General features: G+C 37.1%; 1 protein-coding gene and 1 long non-coding RNA gene across 3 annotated transcripts; both read right to left on the reverse strand.

The window, feature by feature from the left end:
* Nucleotides 1–2098: 2098 nt before the first annotated feature.
* On the reverse strand, nucleotides 2099–13114 carry LOC127744737 (uncharacterized). 2 transcript variants are annotated; one of them, XR_008005723.1, is made up of 4 exons: nucleotides 12143–13112; nucleotides 11753–11816; nucleotides 11192–11286; nucleotides 2099–2765 (listed from the first exon to the last, which is right to left on the reverse strand). It is a non-coding gene; the product is annotated as an uncharacterized LOC127744737 (long non-coding RNA). The 2 variants fall into 2 exon arrangements; XR_008005724.1 differs by lacking the exon at nucleotides 2099–2765 and adding an exon at nucleotides 10741–11097 and having other exon boundaries at nucleotides 12143–13114.
* Nucleotides 5382–10012, reverse strand: LOC107475277 (protein FAR1-RELATED SEQUENCE 5-like). Its single transcript, XM_016094905.2, has 2 exons — nucleotides 7174–10012; nucleotides 5382–6708 (listed from the first exon to the last, which is right to left on the reverse strand). Exons 1-2 carry the CDS (start codon nucleotides 9556–9558, stop codon nucleotides 6403–6405), a joined length of 2691 nt encoding a protein of 896 aa, XP_015950391.2. The 5' UTR covers nucleotides 9559–10012; the 3' UTR covers nucleotides 5382–6402.
* Nucleotides 13115–20546: the final 7432 nt, after the last annotated feature.

Raw genomic sequence — 20546 nt, forward strand, 5'->3', positions numbered from 1 at the left:
AGTAGCTGTGCTTGGACGGGAGGAAATCGGCTCCGTTTGGAAAAGAGGTACTGTGCTTGGAGGGGGGATTGGGCCTAGTTGAAATGGACTGTATACAAGGTCTTGGATGAAAGTGGGCTGTGAGAGAATCATGATTGAATGGGAGGGATGGTTTCAGTAAATAAGTAATGGGTATATGACCCCTTGATCCGAGAAAAAAGAAAAAAATAAATAAAAGATTGCATAACCCAATTGAAGGCAGGGAAAAAAAAGAAAGATTATATGCAGCTGAAATTTTTTGGTGACCACTAAAGACCTAGTTTATTTAGGAGGCAGTAGTTGTTTTGGATAATTTTATATAATTTAAAAAGTAATGAATAAAGATATGATTGAACAAATATTAAATATCTGAGTAGGCACTACTGGATTAATAGTAAAAGTATAATTCATACAGGGTGAAGCACGTATAAATTTTTTGAAAGCACGTATTTTTTTGCTGTCCAAAATCACGTATATAAGAAGCAACTATTTTTAGCTTCTGCATTTTCTTAAAGTGCTTTTAGCCATAAATAGTAACCATTTATTTACCTTTTACCAACTTCATTCTTTATATATGTTATTGTATTAATTTATAAAATTCTTGTTATTTCTATTTATATGAGCTCTATTTTTTTATTATTTATTGTTTTTTTTAAATATTTGTTTGACATTATACACTTTTATAATTGTGATTTTTGTGTATTATGTTTGTTATTATCCTTTTATAATATAATTTATTGATTCTATTAGGTAAAGTAAATTAAACAAAAAAATAACTGTAAATAATAATAATAATAGAAAATTATGACATACTAAAAAAAGAGTACTAAAAATATATTATATAAAAAGATCATCAAGAAATTTCAGATTTGTTTAAGTCACTGTAAAATAATTATTTAATTTTTTTTATCATTTTCAGTACTCTCCTTTGTAATTGTAATTCTCGTATACTATGTTTTAGTCTAATTTTTTATAATACAGATAATGACTCCAGTGAAAAAGTTAAATTAAATAAATAATTAATCATAGATAATAATAAAATCATAAACATTGGATTTCAAATTAATATTAAAAATAAGATTATTGAGAGTATTAAAAAAAGAGTTCAATATAAAAAAATAGTTATTATAAAGTTAACTAATAAAATCAATTTAAATATCTAAATTGAAATAATAGGACAATATAAAAAAAATTTAAGTTGATGTCCATTTTAGTAATTTTTTATCTAAAAGTGATTTTGAATGGTATAAGCCAAACAACATTTATTTTAATATAGTCTATTTTGATACAAAAATTACTAAACATAAATCACTTTAACATAATCTTACTTTTGATCAAAATCAAGTTTGCAAAATCAATTTTATACAAACTCCTGTTTGCAAACTGTAATCCGAACACACACGCAGTATCGAAAAAATGTTGAGATGTAAAAGTATGTTGAAGTGAATACAGTTTAACTGCACGTTAGATGTGTTGATTCTATTTATATGTTAGAACGTTGACTAAATAAGATAGTGAAAGATTCAAATATGTAAGTATACCGGTTGGCGATATAATGATTGAACGCTGTATAAGACGGCTATTTTTTCCAGGTATGGAAGTAAGAGTAGTGATATAATGAAACACTATAATTTTTGGTATTGTATGAAATTGCGGAAGGTATAGAAATCGGACGGTCCAATTAGTGAACCTCAATTTCTTTTATTTTTTTTAACACAAATCGGACAGTCCATTTTATGTACCTTCTACTAATCGGACGCTTCGATTTCTGTACCTCTATCAATCGGACGAGCCGATTTCTGTACTTCTAAAAAATCGGACGGCCCGTATTCTATTTCTCTAATTAAACGGTTCCACTTTTGAGAATAACACCCCATCAATCCACATTTTTATAAAACACCATTGTAACTCCAATATAAAAAACAAAAACTTCATATAAGACTTCTAACTATTACTATTAATTAGAAGAAGGCATTAGGACGAGCCACTTTGTTTAGTGTAGATGTGGGTATGCCTTGGTAGTGGATAAAGTGTTGGTAACGCGTAGATTGTAAAGTCAGCTAGCAGTTTGTTGTGATGCTCGTCCGAGGGTGGAGCGAAAATTCTGAAGAGCTATGCGGTTCGGTCTGGGGCAGGAACGAGCTTTTCGATTCGATCAAAGGTTTCAAAAGAGTGCAAGACGTAATAACGAGATAAACCGAAGTCCAGGTGCATGAATAATGCATGTGATGGCTTCATCCTTACGGGTTAAAGTAAACCATAAGAGGTAGCACGTCGATTACAATCCGCACGCAGGAGATTCATGAAGCCCAAGTGATGGAGTGCCAAGTTTGAACCTCAAAGCAGAAACCCAAAATCGTAGCTGTTATAATGAAAGACCGGTGTGGTAACCAGTTACAAGGCGGTCGTTGACGGGGGACCGTAAGTCTGCTGATGCACTTGTGGGTCCTGGATGCAAATTAGGAAGACCAGAGCCTATAGGTTTCAAACCCTAAACCAGGGACACTTATGTTCGGTTTGACCAGTGAACAACCACGAGGATTGATGGATCAAGCAACAATGGTTGATTAATTGGCTTAGTTAGCCAAACAAAAAAGAGTGTTTTGGTCAGTATTCTTCATCGTATTCTTCGTCAGTACGATGATAATGTCCAGAAGAATCATCTGAACTGTCCCCATCCGAGTCTTGACCCTCACTGTCGAAGATACGGTTGAACTCCATCGGCCAACGTTGTGCAATGTTCTACCCTGAATCCATACAAATAAAAGAAATGCAAGTCATGATCGCAGCAGATATACACTAAAAACTAGAACCACAAATATACAAGGAAGGAAATATTCACTTCCATAAATAAGGTATACAACCACTGCATTGAATCTATTTTAACATAGAATTCAACAAGGACTATTTCAAATTGACGAAAAGCAACTCATTATAATTCAATACAACGTTAATAACTGGTGAATCCAACCACACGTTGACAACAAAAGAAAAAAAATTTAAGCGCATAACTAACCAATCAGCAAATTGGCTACCATCAACTCTCTTTCTTAACAGAGTAAACTTAATTCAGCTATTTCTGGGTTCAGTGCAAAACATGGTTCATAGAGGTGTCACGACTCTCACCAGAGCTCATCAATTGTAACTATTCTTAACTAATAACATCAACAAAAATACTAACAAGATAAAGCCCATCTTCAGGACAAAGCGGTTCTCGTCACACCTATTAACGAAAGGGTGGAGCACCCTCTCCACCTCATTACCACAGGAATTAACATACTTTAACCAATAACATGTATTACGATATCACAACCTGTTGAACATCTTACTATACCTCCTATACAAGCTTCATTGTGAATCCCATACATGGCATGAAACAAAAAATCTAACCTTCCTTATCCTGCCTACCATCCAATCAATTTCCAGAGTAATAAATAACGTCTTTGATTGAACTAAATTAAATGAAAACTACACAGCAGTGGAAAGGGTTGATGGTGATGACTCAGTCCATTAGCAGAAAAATTTTAATGCCCCTGTCTTGCTTTTCCTCGAAAATTAAAAAACTCTCTCCTCCTATCTCTTCCTTTCTCTATCAATCTCATTGATTCATTCATTCTATCTCTGTTATATGTCATTATTAATGAGTAACAACTAATTTTACAATCAAAATATACAACATAACATTCTCCAAGTATATTTTAATTAAATTAAATTCAAAATTAAAATACAAAATTTGAAATACAGCTATGTTTGGAAATCATTCTCTATTCTTCTCTACCTTTATATAAAACAGAAAATAAAGTTAAGAACTTACCATAATTTAAATAAAAAAGTTAAAGTATACGTACTTCTTAATTAATTTGAAATTTTTACTGCCTATATTATTAATATATGTTTTTTCTTCTTCCGTTTTAAATATTTATTGCATGTAATTTAAAAAAAATACTAATGTTGTAATTAGAAGTTAGAATCACGATACAATTGTTTTACAATGAATAAATTAATTTCATAACTATGAATGGAAAACTTTTTTGGTGTGAAGGCCTAACTATAATTTTATATTTCTAGAAAAATAAGATTATTGGTTAATAGCGATTAAGAAAATTAAGTAGACGAAAATGTGCAACAAATTTAACTCCTAAATAAATATAAAAATAAACTCACTAAATTCCTTCAAATTTTAGATAACGAATATTAAAATAAAATAAAATAATTAAACTCTTCCATTTGAAAAATAATACTTAATAATTTGTTACTTAATTTTGTTTAAAATCCTGTTCTAATTAGCCGAAGGATATTTTGTCCCGTAATTCTATGTTATGAAAAAAAGTTAAAGCTATAAATTGTACGTTTTATAATGTATACAGTAGTGATAATTTAATTTGTTGACTTTTTCAAAATAAAAAAGAAGGTGGAAAAAAATTGTTAAGTTATTTTTAATTTCTAAGAATGATTTCTTGTATTCCTGTTATATATTTATTTTAACGAGAATGTTATTGTCTTGATCTTTACGAGGTATAAAGCCTAAATCCAACATGAAATCATGTGGCTTATAATCTGTTATGTTTCTTCCATGCAAATAAATTTTGGTACTTGTTTGGATAAAACTTTTCTCCACATATTAACGCTGGTATCGCGACAGTCAAATAACAAGGTTCCCCTACGTGGCTTCGCGTGGCGTCGGGTTGCATGGACCGTCACAGCTCTTGTTCAAGGTAGGCTTCGATCCGGGTGGGCTGGCGTACGGTGGGAGCGCCGCATGCAGGTGGCATCAGAATGCATGTCGGCTTCGCCGCTGCATATGCTTCCGCTCTATTTTCACGTTCTTTGCATGGGGAAGCGATTCAACAAGGCATGGAAAGTTAGCGTTTGACCTGCCCGAGCATCTGTAGGTTCAAAGTATGCGTGCTCTGTAGAGGCATGATGAGCCTACTTTAGCCGGCGAAAGTGGTTCTGAGTGAGACCTTGCGGCCCCCCGCTCCTTCTTGGTCATCGTTTAAGTTAATACTGTTAGTGTTTTCACACCGTGGTGCGCTAGTTATGGTATCTCGTCAGGAAAGTTAATGGTCGTGCAACAGTGGCCATGTCGACAGTCGCTCTTCACGCTGAGCCGTGTGTTGAGCTTGCGGTGTTACAGCGTATAATACGTGTCTCTTGTGACGAGCTACGGCATGAAAGTGCTGATGAATTATTTTTAACGTATTAAGCATGTATGTACGAGAGAAGAAGATTGACCGGCGAATATCGATCAGGGGACAAGTACATACGATAAGAATGGTTAATTAATTATTACATACATATATCCAATTATGAGATGAACCATACATGAAAAAAAATGTCAAATTATTCGTTGAAGAGGTAAGTAGTGAAAAACCTATACTAGTAAGAATTATTGAGAGAAATAAAAGTAAATGCTCTCAACTCGAGATACACCAAGAGATTATTATCGTCACCGGTTGCTATTCAACAACGTCGCTCACTCGAGGTGACAACTTATTGCAGGGAGTCGATAAACTTGCATTCACTGACGCTAAACACACTGGTAGAGCGGCATTCTTGCAAGTCACCCCGGCCTTCTTAAATGTGAAATTTGCCGAGGCATGCACCCATTAATGGTTCGGACATAATAAGATAGGTAAGTGATTCATGTGCTTGTTCCCAATGCCACCCAATCCCAAGAAAATATTGAAGGGCTTTATGTGTGAAGGGCTTTATGTGTCTGCCTAACAGGTATTTGTAACGTGTGTGTTTGTTTAGTCGGGTGAGACTCTCCCCATTATGGAGTGCCATGGTTTTGGAGGTTCTCTAAGCCTCTCTTCTACTCTAACCCTGAAGGGCTTTGTGTGATGCATTGTGGTGTGGAAGCCTTTGGGGGATATTTATAGTGCCACTTGGTTAGGCAGTTTTTTGGACGGACGAATTTGCCCCGATCATAACAATGACTCTCTACATTGTGCATCTCATATTAGCCAGCCTCGTGATGCATGTATAATTGGGTCAAGTTGCGGGTCCTAGGAGGTCCTACACGGCCTCGTCTTGTGCCGTGTGTGTTTTTTGTTAAAGCAGGTATGACACGATAGCATGATGGACAACACATTGTTTGTACTGTAACACGCATTGGATTGTGATCCCTGTGAAAAGACTATTTCATCCCTGGCTAATGTGGTTTCCCGCCACAAATATGAAGACCTCATGGTCATACTAATTTAGTTCCAATGAGGTTGAAAAATATGTATAGGGTTATTTCCGTCAAAGGGCAAATGATGTTTATGACTATGCGAGGAGGAAGGACCAATCACATTCTGTTTGACAACAACAAACACATGGTTTAGTCGACAGATCAGAATGACTAAAACAGCAGTGTAGAAAAAATCGGAGTACATCTCACGAGAACCCGCGTACCTGGAGCAGCCACCGTTCAAACAAGTCTTCATTCGTTGCCCTTGTCGGAGTCGACGTATTGCAGTGGCCTTCGTGCGGCGGTGGTTCGCTTTGGTGCCCAGAGCAAGGTTGGGATGCATAGAATTGGTGGATGTGTTGGCCCCCAAGGAAGAAGGTCCCCCCACTTCCCCCGCCACAGAATGGAGGACGCCAAGATGGACTACCGCTCCGATTCACCATGGAGGATGTATTCATCGCTGCGCTAGACACGTTATTGAGACCACCTTCGCCTTGAGTCGAGGTTTGATCCTGCAAGCATGTTGGCATGTTTAAAATTTTGTTCAGAATACAATCCATAAGCCAAAAAATTGATACCAATAATTTACTTCAGCAAGTACTAAACTGCACAGCCACCCGTGTTCACCTAAAACAAATTAACCCTTCTAATTTAATTTTGTTACTTGTCTCATCCTATACGAACTGAACGAATCACGCCATAGTTTACAAGTATATTCCACGAAGAGTTTTACAACCGGGACAGTTATTATTGGCAAATGCAATGTTCAAACAAGTCCTACCCATGAATAACATCATAAATGGTCTTGTAACCCAGCGAATAACATGCAAAATAATCAAAATTAAGGCATCTACCAAATTATGTCACTGTAAAACAAGACTAAGCTCAACGGCAAACCCTGTTTCGAATAAACTAATAGCACAAATGAAACCTGTCTAGCAACCCATTTAACTGGGCAAGATGATCTCTAAGATTACCTCAAACGCATAACCGCGCTCGGTCGGTTGCGACACTGAAGATGCTGAAGGGCCGTGAAGCGAACCTTTTCCAACTGTTGGCGAGACCCCGTTACCTACCCCGGACACACCTCGTGCACAGTCCCCGCTGCATGTCCTCTTTGTATGCCCTGGGATGCCACATTTGGTGCAGCAACGTCTCTTCTCTCGGACATCTGGTTGACTGCCTGGGTCAAAATCCTTCTTCCTCTTAGGGGCACCTTTTGTTCTTGCAACAACCGGATCCTTCATTGGGCTCCATGCCGACATACCGGGCTGACCACCTGCCCTCTCATAAATTCGGTGACGTAGCTTTTCTAATACACTCGCGATGCTTTCCCTGGCGAATTCAAAGTCTTCCACCTCTTCCGAACCAAGTCTGGCGACCAAGCTTGTAGCCGAACAAAGTGCGGCATACCTAAGCATGCGACCCTCGTGTCCAGGTCTCGTAATCACCGGCATCCGGCTAGAATCTTTTGCATCCTTGCACCATCTTCTCAATATAAGACTGTCCGGTATTTGTTCCAAACCCTCGTATTTCATCACGCAGAAAATGTGACTACATGGAATACCCTCGCTATTCCACATCGAACAGTCGCACTGAATTTTCTTGTCATCGGGGTCGAACAAAACCTTGTGAATCGTACCAGGGGCGCCCATCCTTGAAAACTTGTAGACAACCGTTGTGCTGATGCTATCTCTCCCACGAAACAGCAAGGTCGCAACACCCTTGATTTGTTTCTTCACCTCTCTAAAAACTGCCCGCGTGTACAGTTTTGATGCAAAAAGCTCAATGGAGTCAAGCCCGGTTGTTAACACGGGGCTATAATACGTAGAATAGAACTGTGCCGTGACTTCATTATTTCGATAATCCTTTACAACGCGATCTAAGCTGTGCACCAGCTCCAAAATGCTATCAGTGGATTTCAGGAACCCCTTTATGTATGCATTAATTCCCTCACACCTGGAGGTTGTCCTGTATCCCGCACAGAACGTGCCCCGGAGATATGCTGTTGCCCAACTCTCTTTGAGCTCGTACGTGCTTTGAACCCAACTATTATTTTGAAGCCCAAGTGACTCCACCGCCTTCTTCCAATATTCCTCGAAGTTGACATACATAGCCTTCTTAAAGACCTTCCGGAATTCAGTATCCTTAACCCTCTGAACACAATTTTTCTCCAAGTGCCACCCGCACAGCCGGTGCCTAGCTGCCGGGAACACCTCCGCGATGGCTGTGCGCATTGCTTTGTCCCCATACGTGACAACAACGCATGGCATCTTCTCTCCCATTACATCTACAAGGTTTAATAGCAACCACCGGTAAGTACGAACTTCCTCATCCTCCAGTAGCGCAAATCCAAAAATGGCTGTCTGTTTGTGGTGATTTGACCCTGAGAACACTACAAGCGGTTTCTTGTACTTATTAGACCGATAAGTCGAATCAAAAGCCATAACATCTCCAAATAACTGATAGTCCGACATCATCTCACCGTCGACCCAGAGAATGCTCCCTAGCCGATTATCCGCAGTTCGCGTGTAACGGGCGACAGTCGTCATGTCGGCATTCGCCTTGCCCTCCAAGTAACTGATTGTTGCTGCAGCATCGCCATCATTGATTCGGGCTAGCCTTTGCCCGTGTACGTAATTATACAAATCACGCTTTGTAAATTGCAGCATTCCATACCCTCCAGATTGACCAGCCATATAAGCCATTATCTTCGAGGTTGGTATCCCAAACTTCTTCATGCTATCAACTTGCGCTTTGTCACCGTTACTCATCTTGCGATGACTAGGCAAGAGGTGGGAAAACATGGCCGGAGCAAGCTCGTGGTTGTGCTCATCGAAGATAGTCCTGACCTTCCACACACTGCGTTGCACATCATAGTAAATCTTCAACTTCGCCTTGCAGTCAATTCGACTCTCCAATCTCTCCTCCCTAACTCGCTCAGGACGATCATAGTGCTTATGATGTCTTGTGCCTTGGCGGTGGCAGAAAAAGTCTCTCCTGACCAAAACCCCATCAACACGCCCCACATCTCCCTTGCGAACCCCAAAGCCCCTAGTTCTAGCGAGCTCCTTGTACGCAAGGTAGGCATCCTGCTCGCCAACAAACTCCATGCCTAGGAAATCCTCTGCCACAACCGGCCGATTTTTCCCACCATCCCCTGCATGACTGGCACCACCTGAGAAGTTACCATGTTCATCTTCTTTGCGACCTGTTGGGTCACCTTCCTCACCACCGCAGTCCTGACCACCTTCGTCCTCCTCACCTTCATCGTCACTCGCATAATAACGGCCACAATATCCATCCGAGCTGTTGTCATCTGACAGTTCCACTTCGGCTCCAAACATCCCATTGAAATCCATCGGAGTTATCGGTTCATAGTTCTAGGCTGAAAACATGAAAGGCGATCAACAAGTTACGATCAATGACTCCGCAGATGAAAGTTCTTGTCAAATTATACTACAAATTTTATAAGTCCAAACAACCATGCACACACACCACTGTAACGGACAACACCCTAACGTCTTATGGACAAATAACTACATGAATGAAAATGATTTCAATCATGACAAGGAAATCTCATGCTGAGTTCTATTCCTATTATATTCTCCATGACATATTACAAAGACAACACATCAACCTGAAATACATACATAACCGTAGGATAACAGCCGTCTTACAGAGGAACTTTGCAATTGCACTCCTAACCACAACAGCGGCCAATGATTACTAACACCAATCCGCAGGGGTTACATACTTTCTCAGCAGGTAAATTTTAAAAACATTGCCAATCTCATACCTTATCTCAAAATTACAACACAGGGTATTCAATTTCAACAGATACACAAGTCTTCATATGTAAATGAGTTCATAATCTAAAAGTAATTAAGAAAATTCCATAATATTTATTGCCAACTTACAAATCGGTATGACAAAAAATTCCATTAGCTGCAGGGAATTTCAGAATCTCTTTCGTCTAATAATAACAGCATACAAGTATAAACAGCTCAGCACATCTGAATCATAATGATGACACATTTAACAGCTTCCTACTATAACAGCTAAAGATTCCCTTAGGGGTTAGGAACAATGAAAAGAACGTGGCTGCAATAGAAATTAACAGGACACCTACAAACTCCAATAAGTGAAGAGGTATGATAGACATAAATTGAAAGAATTGCATTGGCGTTGGAGTTTCTTGCAGGTCCCCTACCAGAGTAGTCATAATCGTGTAGCAAGTACATTGTTCGGCTTACTCTGGAAAGATGGAAACCATCATTTGATCCGAAGATGTTCCCTAATCCCCAATCACATGCCTGGAACAATAGCCATGTCTAAACCAAGCTTGCGAGAACCGGACCAGTCAATAAACCGACGAGGTAACTGGTTCACTGGTTTAACCGCAGTTGAGCTGGGGTTCAACCGGTTTAATTAAATTTTAAATAAATTAATTAAAAAATCTAAAAATAATTATAAATATATAAATTCAATAATTTCTAACTTAAAAATATTTAAAATTTCACATTAATAAATTATCCATAACTTAATATTAGAGGTTCACAAACAACTTCAAACATCAAAGTTTATAACTAAACAATTTCATAGACCATTAAAGAAGAGAAATATCGTGATACTAACAAACCCAAACGAATATTTAAATTGGCATGACTTGTGTACATATAATCTAGCAACACTTAAATTGTGGCCATATACTATAAATAGATTTAATGATACTATTCTAAACAAAGATATATTTGGAGAAAGCGAATTGTGTGTGCAATCAGTTAGGCAAATTAAGTTTACAATTCATATTAAAATAAAATTATAACATACACAATGACATGTATGCAAGCTTCACGGATCCATTTGCATCAACCAATATATTAGCACACTTGACGTCCCTATAAGAAATTCATTTTTTTTCTCATTAGATTATTGCAGGTGTAAAATCCTTTTTACATTGCAGTAAGATAGAATTAAGAAGTTCAATGTTACTTGTGAACCGTGTTACAATCATGGAGATACTTCAAACCACTTCCCAATGATCCTTATGTTAAAAGCTCGAGAAAGATGTATACCTTGTTATTGTCCTGAGAAATAAAAATTAAAATACAATCATCATTCACATAATCAAACTATAACAATTTATATAGAGTTGCCACATTAGCTCAATAGATAAAGAACTAATATTTATTCAGTCAAAAATTTCGAGCATATCTTCTCTGTGCCAAGCTATCTAACTATGTTCTCATGTTCAAATTGACTCGGAAGATATATTTCCTGAACAGACTTCCACAAAATATTCACACGATCAAACATTGACTTGTAAGATAGAATGTACTAATATAAGCTTTAGATGAAAAGAGTTGTGTGGTTTGGCAGTTCACATCATAGCTACAGGAATAAAACAACCGAACTCAAACATAAGATTGATTTTTTGTTCATGGGATTGTCCAATTTTTCACTTACAAAACGATCTTCATCCTTCTCTAAGTGTTCATACTGCATTGTTTGAAGAAAAACATTAAGATAACAGGGGCTTTCGTGTGTTCTCACCTCTTCTCCACATACTTGTGAAGAACCAGAAAAGCAGAACCAATTGCTCCTCTTCCAATTTGCTCTATCAGCTCATAAAACCACGAACAAATAAATAATTTAGCAACGCTACAAATTACACTAATGTAAGAATCGATACTATAATTTTTTTTCTTTTTAAAAAGGTCGATAATCCAGGGCGCAGAAATGTCTCCCTGCCCGAACAGATTGCAAATCTAAATCACAAAATCCAAATTCCAAATTTCCTTTTCGCCATTCTCTCCATGCGACCATGGAAGCGACTGTATCGTTAAGCTTCATTTAAAGTACATAACCCGCAGCAGTATTACCACTCACAATAAACACAAATTTACAGATAAATTCAAATAAAGGAACGAAAATACTACACACCTGACTTTGAATTGTATAAGCATCCAGCTAACGCGAGAACCGAATTCCGCGGGAAAGTGCTAATCCTCAGTGAAAACCTGAGATCTGACAGGAAAAATAAAGTGAGATAGTGCGGATTCTGTGATGCCTTGTTTCAGCGGCAGCGTTTTGATTCCTTGGACCTTCGAGACCCTTCTTTTCCGTTGAACGGCGCCCAGATCTCCACATTAGACGGCAAGTACGGCCCACTTCATCCTTCAGCGTGCGGAACCTCGTTCAACACTGGAGACAATGACTGCACCACAACCTCAGTCCTCCGCTGCGACCCTAACACAGTGCCCAGACCTGCGCAACTGCCGCCGGCAACGACGACTCTTCGAATCAGGGAAGCAGAGGTGATAGCCACCTTTGCAACGGAGAAAGTGGGTGCGGCTATGGTTAGGAAACTAGTGCTGGAGACTTTTTGCCTTTTCCCACACTAAATCCTAAATTTTTTTTCCTTTTCGAAATTTACCCAAAAATATTTTTCTCCCAAAGCCCACAGCCACAATGACCCACCCATCAACCCGAGTCTGCTTCCATATCCCTCGTTAACGAATATGATCGGCTAGGCTCCCCTTCTAAGCCTTCGAATCCAACGTTGAATCCCACACCTTCAAACTCTTCTCCGTTATAAACCCAACGTCACACGTGTCCTCCCTTCAGGCACAAAAAACAAATTCTCTGTACGCCTTCCCCAACTTTCATCTGTACCATAGACCGCCCCCATCATCGTTGTGACGACAACTATAAGTAAATCAAATAGTCATGAGTTGGCACAAAAGTAATCGAACATTCTAATTTAAGTATATAAATCGAATGATTCGATTTGTGCATCCCAATCTATATGAGTGTCTCCCATACAGCAGATTGCGCTTCACTCTTCCTCTCTATTACCACACATGCGCTCACTCTCTCACATCCCTTTCAACGAGCCACACCTCCCACACTTACTCTCACTCTGAAAGTTAAATAACCTCTTCTTCAAAACTCAGAAGAAGAGACCTCCTTTCTTGCAGCAAAAAGTTAATAATGTTTAAGAGATTCAGAATAAAAGATATTGATCATTTTAAGCTTCAGATTATTAATTATTTTAGTCATTTTAATTATGTAAATAATTATTTTTAATTTTTAATTCAATAAAGATTAATAGCGATTATATTATAGATTAATGTTTATAATGATTAAATGATAATTGGCATATTGTGTTTATATAGATCTTTATGTTTTACTGAATTTAGTTAATGTTGTTGACATGATAAAGGTTTATACAGTAAAAAATATATTTTTGGTGTATTTAATAATAATTATTAAAATTATATTTTAGATATATTTTAAATTTTATTAATTATTTTTAGAAATTAAATATAATTGTAAAATTTTTTTAAAATAGATTTAGCATATTTTGAGTAATTAATAAATTAATTGTTATTATAATTATATTAGTTATGTGTTAGTAAAAGTTAGATATTTTTAAATTTTATTAATTAATTATTGTTCGATACTAGTATATAATTAATATATTTATGTCATGGTTCGAACCAAGTCATGACTGGCACTCAAGGAACAAGTCCCTCAGCAAGCCAATCGACCAAGTCTTTAGAAAAATGGACAGAGTCTTTTATATTCTTAGAGTCTTACCAACATGAATATTATCTTCCTATATCAATAATAAACATTCATTTCCAAAGATAACAATAACAACATATTCCAATCATATCTATAATCAAACATGTCAAAAGTCACATCATATATATTAAGTTGATAACTAAAGTATATAGTTAAATCCATATGTTTTATATAACCAAGTCATATTACTATCTAAACAGTTTGAGATTCAAAATAACATAATCCAAACGAGGACTCCGCCTGTGACATATAGGGTATTGACATAATCTAGATTTTGAGCAAATGTTCCATTACATAATTACTTAGCTCTTGAAAAGAATAAGGTCTCACCGAAATGACTAAGATCTACTGAGGGGTAGGTGGAATGGAACCTGGAATGACACCTGTATCTGAAAAATATGTGAATATAATAAGGTGAGTTTTGCAATTCAGTGAGCAAACATTACATCTATAACCTTATCACTCATAGAATAGGTTGAAATGCATGATTGTGTTAAATGACCAAGCAGTAAGCAACTGCACCTATTCTATCTAATATCTCAAATGGACTAATATAACGAGGACTAAGCTTGCCTCTTTTTCCAAACCTTATCACTCATTTCATAGGCAATACTCTAAGGAATACCTAATCACCCACTGAAAACTCTAAGTTATGCCTTCTGTTGTCCACATAAGCCTTCTGCCTACTTTGAATTGCTAATAAGCGTTCTCTTATTAACCTCACCAACCTCAAACCACCTAATAGGTGACCTGCATCTTCTCCCATAAAAAGTCTCAAATGATGCCATTTGAATGCTGGTTTGATAACTATTATTATAAGAGAACTCGATCAAAGGTAGATAGCTTTTTCAATTCCCACCAAAATCTAGAACACAACACCTTAACATGTCTTCTAATGTTTGGATCGTTCTCTCCGATTGTCCATCGGTCTAAGGGTGAAAAACTGTGCTAAGATCCAGACGAGTTTCTAACTCTCTCTGAAAAGATTTCTAAAAATGAGAGGTGAACTGAGGTCCATGATTTGAAATAATGGACACTGGAATTCAATGTAGTTTAATTATCTCATCAACATAAAGTTGAGCATACCGAGCTGGACTAAAAGTTATTTTCACCAGAAGAAAGTGGGCTAACTTCGTCATTCTATTCATAATTACCCAAATTGAATCAAAACCTTTAAAGTTATGAGATAAACCTGTTATAAAATTCATCATAATCCTTTCCCACTTCCGTTCAGGTATCTCAATTTGTTGTAATAATCCAACAGGCTTTTAATGTTCAACCTTAACCTGTTGAAAATTTAAGCAATGAGAAACAAAAACTCCTATATCTTTATTCGTGCCTTCCCACCAAAATAATTGTTTCAAATCTTAATACATCTTATTAGAACATGGATGAACTGTGTACTTAGCATTATGAGCCTCCTCCAAAATAGCTTTCTTCAAGTCGTGGTTATCTGGCACAGATAAGCGTTGTCCACAACGCAAAACATCTTGATCAAGATAAAAGTTTGAGTTCTTCCCATTGGGAACATCTTCCATAAATTTTCTTAATTTTAGGTCATCATTTTGTGCAACCTTGATTTGTTCTATCAGGGAAGATTGGGCTCGAACATGTGCTAAGAAAACTCCTGAATTTTCGAGGTCAAAGATTCTACCAGCCTCCAATTGATGGACTTCTTCAACAATTGATCTCCTTGCAAGAGTGATATGGGCCAAACTACCCATCGACTTTCTACTAAGGGAATCAGCCACAATATTTGCCTTGCCAGGATGATACAAGATGGTACAATCATAATCCTTTAGCAACTCCATCCATCTCCGTTGCCTCAAATTCAAATCCTTTTGTTGAAATATATACTTCAAACTCTTGTGGTCTGTATAGATCTCACAGGTCTCACCATAAAGGTAGTGCCTCCAAATCTTAAAAGCAAAAATGATCGCAGCCATTTTCAAGTCATGAGTTAGATAATTCTTCTCATGCTTCTTGAGTTGTCGCAAGGCATAGGAAATAACGCGGCCATGATACATCAATACACAACCAAGTCCTATCCGAGATGCATCGCAAAAGAATGAGAATCCCCAGACTCGGAAGGTAAAATAAGGATAGGCACTGAGATTAGACAAGCCTTAAGTGTCTGAAAACTTTTCTCACACGCTTCTGACCATTGAAACCATACATTCTTCTGGGTTAACTTGGTTAATGGTGCAAAAATTCTCGAGAATTCCTTGATGAATTGCCGATAGTAGCCGGCTGACCCTAGAAAGCTACGGATTTTCATCACTGTAGTAGGCTTTGGCCACTTCTGAACGGCTTCAAATTTCTTTGGATCCACCATAATTCTATCTCTTGATACAACGTGCCCCAAAAATGTCATTTGATCAAGCCAAAACTCACATTTAGAAAACTTAGCATAAAGCTTGTAATCCCTTAAGGTTTGTAACACAATCCTCCAATGATATTCATGTTCCGTAGAACTTTTCGAATACACCAAGATGTCATCGATGAAGATGATAACAAAATGATCTAAGAAGGGTTTGAACATTCAGTTCATCAGATTCATGAGAGTTGCTGGCGCATTTGTCAAACCAAAGGACATTACTAACAACTCATGGTGTCCATAGTGGGTACGAAACGCAATTTTTAGAATGTCTTCCTCTTTTATCTTCAATTGATGGTACCCTAAACGCAGGTCAATTTTAGAGAAATAGGTAGCTCCTTAAAGTTGATCAAACAAATCATCAATCCTTGGCAATGGATACTTATTGCGAACAGTTATCTTATTGAGTTGACGATAGTCCACACATAATCGTATCGTTACATCCTTTTTTTTAACGAATAGAACATGAGCTCCCTACGAAAAAGTGCTAGGACGAATGAATCCTTTCTCCAGCATGTCTTTGAATTGAACCTTTAATTCTTGTAACTCAGTTGGAGCTATACGATAAGGAGGAATAGACACAGGTTGGACCCCCATAGCTAATTCTTTGGAAAACTCAACTTCGTGGTCAGGTGGCATCCCTGGTAGCCCGTGAGGGAACACATCAGGAAATTCTCTAACAATAGGAAATTGATCAAGACTAGGCACTTCATCATCAACATCTCTAACAAGTTTCAGAAATCCTTGGCTCCCCTTATCCATCAATTGCATAGCACTTATCGATGAGATTATGCTAGCTAAAGTGGGACAATCGTCACCCTTAAAAACAAAAGGTAAGATATTCAGAATGTCAAACTTCACACAGTTTTGGAGTAACAACCTACCTCAGCATGACAAGCTGCTAACCAATCTATGCCTAGGATAACATCAATGTCTTCCATTGGTTCTAGATGGATTAAGTCAGCTAAGGTATCAACCGTATTAATTCTAACAACACAAGACCAAAATACGACTCGAACCACTGTGGAGACTCCAAGTGGAGTGCCAACATGAAATGGGTGAGATAATAGTTCAACTTGTTTATCGAACCGAGATGCAAGATATGGAGATACATATGAATAATGAGAACCCATATCAAATAACACTCGAGCATCTAAAGAACAAACTTGTAAAGTACCTGCCATCCACAGCATTAGAAACTTGAGCATTCTGGCGTGTCAAATTGTACACACGTGCCTGACTTCTCCCTCTCTGACTCCCTCATCTATTATAAGTCTGATCTCTACCACTAGCTCCTCTGCCGCTAGGACCAGAAGAATTCCCAATAGACATAGCTAAAGATGATGACATTGGTGTTGTCGGACGTGCAATGCCTGGAACAAAGTCTCCTCTAGAATTAGGACAATCTCTCCTAAGATGACCAGATTGGCCACAACCAAAACATGCTTCAGTGGCCTTGAAACATATACCAAAATAGTAACTCCCACACTGATGGCAGTAGGGCTGAGCTGGCCTTGTCTGATTTGAACCTTGTGCATTAGATTGAGAGGTGCCCTTAACAAAAGGTCTGGGACTCGAAACACTCATGGGAGCAGATCCAGAAGAAGCAACCCCACCAAAAGATGTTTGAGGATGAGCTCGATAACCCAAATAACCTTGCTAATTTGTCTAACCATGATAAGTCTAAAATCCTCCTAAACTAGATCCATCAGAAAATGGTCCCTTCATCTTGGGCTTCTTACCAACATCCTTAAAAGCATTTCTCTTTGCTATCCCAGCTTCAATTCTATAAGCAGAGTTTAGGATATCTTTAAAAGACACGTGTCCAACTTCAGGCATAATAGTAGTAAACATAAGTTCTACCAACCCACGAACGAACCGACGAACTTTCATCTCTTCTGAATTCACCAAGTACGGAGCACTCTTAGAAAGTCTAGTAAACTCCTTAGCATACTCAGTCACTATCATAATCTCTTATATTAATCTTTCAAAGACAATTTCATCTTCTTCTTGCTTGTTAGTTGGATAAAACCAAGCAAGAAACTCTTCAGCGAACTCTTCCCAAGAAGGAGGAGGAAGTCCAGCTGCTTCTTTGCTCTCAAGAAGAGATTCATACCAATATCTTGCTGAACCACGCAAGTTGTAGGATACTAACTCAACAGCCCATTCTTTGGTGCACTTGAGAGCCAAGTGGCAGAAAAACTGCCCTATTGGATTCAGCAGTATCAGGAGCACGAACAGCTCCACTACATCTTTTCTTAGGTGACATATTTCACCTATTGAGTAAGTAAGGTGATTGGATCATAAACAACATATGTGTATTAGGTTCAAAGACAATAGGACAGACAGAAAGAATTATGAAAACAAAAGATTGAGGATAACTTCCTATAGGCCTATAGTAATATCACATTTTGTGAAAATGGACCGACTTCCATTTGCACAATTGTGATCTTACTAAAGGACACTTGCTCCATATTCTACAGAAAAGCCTAACGCTCTGGTACCACTTTGTCATTGCCCGAACCAAGCCATGATTGGCACTCAAGGGACAAATCCCTCAGCAAGCTAATTGACCAAGTCTTTAGAAAAACGGACAGAGTCTCCTTTATTCTTAGAGTCTTACCAACATGAATATTATCTTCATGTATCAATAATAAACATCCATTTTCAAAGATAACAATAACAATATATTCCAATCATATCCGCAACCAAACATGTCAAAAGTCATATCATATATATTAAGTTGATAACTAAAGTATATAGTTAAATCCATATGTTTTACATAACCAAGTCATAATTACTATTTAAATAGTTCGAAATTCAAAATAACATAACCCAAACGAGGACCCTGCCTGTGACATATGAAGCATTGACATAATCGAGATTTTGAGCAAAGGTTCCATTACATAATTACTTAGTCCTTGAAAAGAAGAAGGGCTCACCGAAATGACTAAGATTTATTGAGGGGCAAGTTGAATGGAACCAAGAATGACACATGTATCTGAAAAATGTGTGAATATAATAGGGTGAGTTTTACAACTGAGTGAGCAAACATTACATTTATAACCCACACGAGACAATGCGAATTTTTCCATGAAAATTATATTTCTTTCCAAAGATGAGGAATTCATATTAATTAATTATGCAAATAAATAGATAAATAATTAAGCAGAATGAACTGAAATGGGAGTTCTCATTCCAGAAGTCAAATCAAATTGAATATTACACACTTAGGGCAGCTCCACCTTTAAGGGTAGTCCTTTCCTCTAGTGTCATGTACGATATAACAGATCTAACGTGTGGTCTACACGTTAGGTTAGCAATGCCCCTGCTAGTTGAGGTCTGAGCCAGATGCATCTAGATTAACGTCATAACCGCCGTTAACTACGATTTTCTAGTCAGAAGCTCCCAAACCAATCCAAAACAAATCACATATAACCATTTCTAATACTTGTAACATATTACTAAATTTCATAAAAATAGAGTATATATAAGAATGCATATTAAAAATTTAATTAAAGTTTAATAAATACAAATAAGAAAAACAAGTATGCTTTAGAAAATATATAAATATCGTCTCGTGTGTATCTTTATAAAATTATGAGTTTTTTCAGAAATCGATATCCGTTCCAATTATTCAAAAATCACAACAATCAAATATTTTCAATTGCTAAAAATAATTATTCAATTTAAATATTGATAATAGTATACTTGAAAATAATTATAGACATAATATCACTCACAACTTGATTCCAAAGAACCGTAAGCAACTCTGAGCGCGTCAACGAGCTACCAAATGATGTCCAATAACTCTACCTAGAAATATGACAATAATGATATTTGTGAGCTACTAATGTTATCATAATCTCACTCACTTTGACAAAAATCCCAAAATTTCTAACCTAATAACTCTAATTTCGGATTTTACTATACTCACAAGTATAAAAATGATAAAAATTATAGATATAGTTAATTATTGAGTCAAATAGTTACTTTGAAACCTCAATAATAACGGAAATTCAAAAGTAGAATACTTTGCTCACTCATTAAATTGAAACTCTATGATTTAAGGTTGTGATAAATGAAATTTAAATGAATAAAATAGAGTAGAGAAGTAAAAGAAAGTAAAATGAAAAAAGTAAGTTTAATGATGGTGTATAATTACAAGAAAAAGAGATGAGAAGATAGAAAGGACGAGGAAGATGAAAGAGACAAGAAAGGAGAAGGGTGAAGCTGAGAAAGGGAGGAAAAATAGGTAGGGTTCGAGAGCCTTCCCGATGAAAATGAGAGGGATTAATGGAGTCACATGTTTTTCACGTGCCTCTCCTCCCCTTTTTTTTCGGTTATAACAATAATAAATTAATTTATAATTATATATAA

Source organism: Arachis duranensis, chromosome 2 (assembly GCF_000817695.3).
Source record: "Arachis duranensis cultivar V14167 chromosome 2, aradu.V14167.gnm2.J7QH, whole genome shotgun sequence".
In the NCBI taxonomy this organism is placed as follows: domain Eukaryota; kingdom Viridiplantae; phylum Streptophyta; class Magnoliopsida; order Fabales; family Fabaceae; genus Arachis; species Arachis duranensis.